This window comes from Elephantulus edwardii, unplaced genomic scaffold, assembly GCF_000299155.1.
Source record: "Elephantulus edwardii isolate Elephantulus edwardi_28Jun2011 unplaced genomic scaffold, EleEdw1.0 scaffold00230, whole genome shotgun sequence".
In the NCBI taxonomy this organism is placed as follows: Eukaryota; Metazoa; Chordata; class Mammalia; order Macroscelidea; family Macroscelididae; genus Elephantulus; species Elephantulus edwardii.
Genome location: NW_006399980.1, coordinates 888,001 through 893,134, shown reverse-complemented (window position 1 = coordinate 893,134; position 5,134 = coordinate 888,001). Strand labels below are relative to the sequence as shown.

The 5,134-nt window shown below is 40.4% G+C and overlaps 1 protein-coding gene across 1 annotated transcript in view; it reads left to right on the top strand.

The window, feature by feature from the left end:
* Positions 1-1,559: 1,559 nt before the first annotated feature.
* RASSF6 (Ras association (RalGDS/AF-6) domain family member 6) overlaps positions 1,560-5,134 on the top strand; it is a 93,184-nt gene continuing 89,609 nt past the window's right edge. Inside the window, exon 1 of the mRNA XM_006898464.1 lies at positions 1,560-1,621. Coding sequence (XP_006898526.1) covers positions 1,560-1,621 — 62 coding nt within the window. The remainder of the gene's footprint in view (positions 1,622-5,134) is intronic.

Genomic DNA, 5,134 nt, shown 5'->3' with positions numbered 1-5,134 from the left:
AGTTGCAATGCTGAAAGATTCTATAGTAAAAATCTTGAAAGATCTAGGAATCGCAAAAATAAGAGAAAATACACAGAATCACTGTATCAAAAAGAATTGGCCAACACTGAAATATTTCAGAAAGTATCATAAGATCAAGAGTCAGTGGCAATGAAGGAAGAAGTCCAAGCTGCAATGAAGGTATTGGTAGAAAGAAAAAAGGCCCCGGGAATCAATGGCATATTAACTGACATGTTTCAAATAACAGATGTCGCCCTGAATATGCTCATCAGTCTGTGTCAGAAAATTTGGAGGACAGCTATATGGCTGAAAAAGATACATATTTGTTCCATTCCCAGGAGAGACAATCCAACAGAATGTGGAGATTATTAAACAATATCATTATTATCGTATGCAATCAAAATGTTGCTGAAGATCATTTAAAAATGGCTAGAACAGTACATAGACAAGGAAATGAAAGAAGTTCAAACAGGATTTAAAAGATGCCATGGCAACAGGGATAGCATATACAAAGGATGTGTGTGTGTGTGTGTGTGTGCACGTGTGTGTGTTTTCAGAGACAATGAATCTCCCGCGAGGAGACTGCCCATCTTTCTCCTGTGGAATGGCTGGAAGATTAAAAGCATGTAGTACCTTTGTGTTGGCTGCACAATTCCTGTGTGCATGTCATCAAGAAGGACACCATACTTGAAGAGCAGAGTGCCAATGAAGGAGAGGCAGACCTTCAACAAGATAGCTTGACACAGTGACTGCAGCAACGGATTAAAGCTCAGCAGAGATTGTGAGGCTGGTACAGAACTGGGAAGAGTTTCATTCTGCTGTGCATATGGTTTCTATGAGTTTTAGTCAGTTCGGCATCACCTAACAACAGCAAAGATAGTTTTGATTCACTCTGGGATTCCCTGGGTAAGCCGTTAAGTGCTAACTAGAAGATCCCATATTTTGAACCCATCCAAAAGCACACTGCAAGAGAGACCTGGCTATTTGTTACTGCAAGTTGACACCCTCGACAGCCTTACAGCAGACAGTTCTGCTCTGGCACACATGGGGTCACCAAGAATCAGGACCAACTAGACAACAACTGGTTTGCTTTTGAAATGGATGCACCCTAAGTTGAGCAAACCACTGCTGCAAGTGGAAGAGTGACAGCAGAAAGATAAAATGGTGAAAAGAAGAAGGAAAATGAAGAAATTGCAAAGGGAAAGAGAAAATGTTTAAAAGAAAGACATTCAATCCTAGTTAGTGCCATTTCTTGTAGAAGCTTTATTTATAGTTAGGGTGGGCATGTAAATCTGTCCAAGGCAGTAGATAAAGTGTTAACCAAAATCAGAATGTCCATCTGCTTCTGAAGATGTGTGTCAGGGAGCAAGGGAGTGTTCCTATCAGCTGTTCCTAAGAAAGAAAGTAAACACTCCCAACATGCACTGTGGTGTAGGGAGTGGCTCAGGTTTCTAACACTTCCCTGCCCTGCAGTGGTGAAAAGAGGTAGGTAATAATTAACAGCTTCTTGGGCTTGATTGACCAAGTCTAGGGACACTGTTGGAGCAGAGCACAGAGCCATGCTCAGGGACCAGTCCAGTGCTGCCCCTCCTCTAGTGCTGGGTTCAGACCTTGCGTACAGGTGAGTGAACCTCGAAGATCAGCTGTGCGGAGTGCTGACTTGCTGGCAGGCAGACAGCTGGCAACCAGACACTGACTGCCGGGAGCAAACTCTCCTGAGCACGGGTTACCTCTACAACTGAAGAGGCGTCTCCTGCACACAATTATCCTAGGTGAAAACTGGGAGTAAGTAGAGAATGGACCTCCTCTAATTCACTCTCTGAGGACAAGTTGTCAAAAAATAGAATATGTAGATGTCAAAATTATCAGAGCAGCTTTCTTCTTGGTCACTCTGTTTTCTTGAGCAAGCTAGTTGTCTGTCTGCCTGTCTCTGTCTCTCTCTATCTCTCTCTCTGTCTGTCTCTCTGTCTCTCTGTGCATATGTGCATGCTTGCGTTTACATGTATTAGGAGTATATTGGAGAGAAGGTTGAGGACAATAGAGGTTAAGTGTGTCAATTGAATCTTTCCTCCTTTCTCTTCAGAGAATTAGCTTAATGAACACTTCACCTGAAATCTCATGGGCTTAATCTTACAAAGATCCTTCTCTCTTGTGTGGTATCTCCCTCCTCTGAGCATCCTCATGGCTAAAGTATTGTATTGAATCTTTGTATCCTTGGGAGGTCTTTTTAATTGAAATCTCAATCTTGTGTTTCCACAACTTAAGATAGATCATTCTCAGAAACAAAGACACACAATCTTTGAAAAGTATTTCTAATTATTTAAGATCTCACCATGGAGGGAAAAATACTAAGCATAATAATTATAGTTTAGGAGTTAAAGATAACACAGTCTGAAGCTGGACAACTTTAGGTTCAAAACCCAAATTCACTGTTTACTGGTTTGGTCTTCAAGGTGCTCTGGTGGTAAACCATTGAGTGTTAACCTGATAACAAAAGGCCAGGTGACTAAAGCAGTTTGAATCTATCATGACTTTGCAAGAGAAAGGTAGGTAAAAACTACCTAAAACTAGATAAAACTTATGGCCTTAGAAATTTGAACAGGACAAAACTGACTCCATGGCAGTAAAGTTAACCCATCTTAGTTTGACTTTTAAAAAAATTCATATTTTAATGAAAGTTTATATAGAACTTAGATTTCCATTCATTCATTGTTGTGCATTTTTCTCCTTGCCTCCTTGCCCCTCTAGTTCACTTTTCTCTTTGGAAAAAAAAAAATCTTTCATAGTTATACAGTCCGTCACCCTAATCTGCTTTACTATGCAGCTCTTATTCTGGACTTCTGTCATGCCAATACTACCTAATCATACATTCCTTTTATACAGTTCTCTCTTGTCTGATTTAGTGCTTTGTACATTATTTATCCCCTTTTTTCTTAGTTTCCCCGAATCCCCATATCAGTCCTGTTTTATAATAGTGGCATTATGCAATATTTGTCCTTTTGTGAATTAGATACTTCACTCAGCATAATGTTCTCCAGGGTCACCCACTTTGTACAATATTTCATGACTTCCTTATTTTTCAGTGCTGCATAATATTCTATTCTGTGCCTATACCACAGCTTCTTTATCCATTCATTTGTTGATGGGAATTTAGGTTGTTTCTAACTCTTTGTTATTGTGAACAAAGCAGCAATAAACATGGGTGTGCATATATCTTCTTGGGTGGCAGTTCTGGGTTCTTTGCGGTATATTCTTAGTAATGGAATTGTTGGGTTAAATGGTATTTCTATTTCCAACTTTTTGAGAAAGCACCATAGTGCCATCCATAGTGGCTGCACCATGTTAAACTCTCACCAACAGTGAATAAGGGTTCCAGTTTCTCCATATCCTCACCATCATTTGCTGTTTGCTGCTCTGTTGAATTTTGCTATTCTTACTGGGGGGTGAGATGATATTTCATAGTTGTTTTCATTTGCATCTCTCTACGACCTAGAGATTTTGAACATGTCTTCATGTGTTTGTTTACTATCTGAATGTCTTTTTTGGTGAGTGAGTTCATATCGAGTGCCCATTTTTCAATTGGGCTATTTACCTTTATCTTGTGGTACTCGAGCATATAAATTTTAGATATAAGTCCCTTATCAGACATGTCATTACCAAATATTTTTTTCCAAGTCTGTGGCTTCCCTTTTTATCCTGTTGGAGAAGTTTTTGGATGTGCACAGACATTTGATACTTAGAAGGCCCCATTCATCTATTTTATCCTCTCCTGTCTGTAGGTTATCTTTTTAAAAATAGCCATAATAATAATCTGCTACATAAGACTTTGATAGACTGAAATACCTTTCACATTGTAAACATTCTATAATATAGAATTGTAATTGGTCAGTCTGGAGACTAAGATGCACCTGATTCAGGCCATGGTCTTTGCAATTACTTGCTATGTATCAGAAAGTTGGACAATGACTAGGGATGAGAGAAGGAGAATTGATGCCTTTGAGCTGTGGGGCTAGTGAATAGTATTGAATATACCACGGACTACTAGGAGAACAAATAGATTTGTCCTTAAACCAGGCTGCTCCTTGGAAGCAAATTCTGAAGCTTCATCTGACATACTTTGGGCATGTTGCAATCAGAGGCCAGTCCTTGGAGAGGAATGTCATGCTTAGGAGGGTGGAGGGACAGTGCAAGAATTGAAGATCCTTGATGACCTGGGTTGACTCAGTGACTGGAGTCGTGGGGAATTGGTGTGTCATCAGAGACAATAAGATTGGCACAGGTTAGTGCAGAGTATAGAACCGTTTTACACAGGGTCACTATGAGTCGCAAACAACTTGATGGCACATAAACAACAACAACAATAATATAATTTGTATTATATGCCAATATAAATGATACTTCAAATTAGGGAGTTCTGGTGGCCTGGTCTGTAGAGAGTTACGTTGCTAGCCCAAAAGTTGGGACTGTACTGGTTCAAATCCAACAGCGGTTTCAAGGGGGAAAGACAGGCAGTTTCCTCCTATATACTTCCAAAACCAAATGAACTTTGGGTGGATGATTACAATTAAGGAATAAGTATCTCTGCTTATTCAAACAAGCCATATGAGGGGCAGTGAGCTGAGCTGGGCAAACCAGACAGTGTAGGGGCACTTAAGAACTGGTTTCCAGAGAGTGAGTCCAGAATGAGTGAGCAGGTGACATGTGGCACAGTAGCAATGAAATGACTTGGCTGGTTGCCACTTTTCAAAAAGTGCCAGTAGAGGTAAATGCACATTTACACACTCAATTATTTTAGTTGAAACTCTTAAAAATATTATTTTTACAAAGAAAACCAGAATCTTGTAGTAAAAAAAGTTATGTTGTTGTTGTTATGTGCCATCGAGTCGCCTGCGAATTATAACGACCCTTTGTACAACAGCCCTAAACTCCGCCCTGTCCTGTGCCAATCGCACTGTCTCCAACACTCCCATCCCAATTACCAGTCACTGAATCAATCCACCTCATAGAGGGCCTTCCTCTCCTACGCTGTCCCTCCACCCCCCCGAGCATGATGTCCCTCTCTAAGGACTGGTCTCTCCTCACAATATGTCCAAAGTATGTTAGACGGAGCCTCAGAATCCTTGCCTCCAAGGAG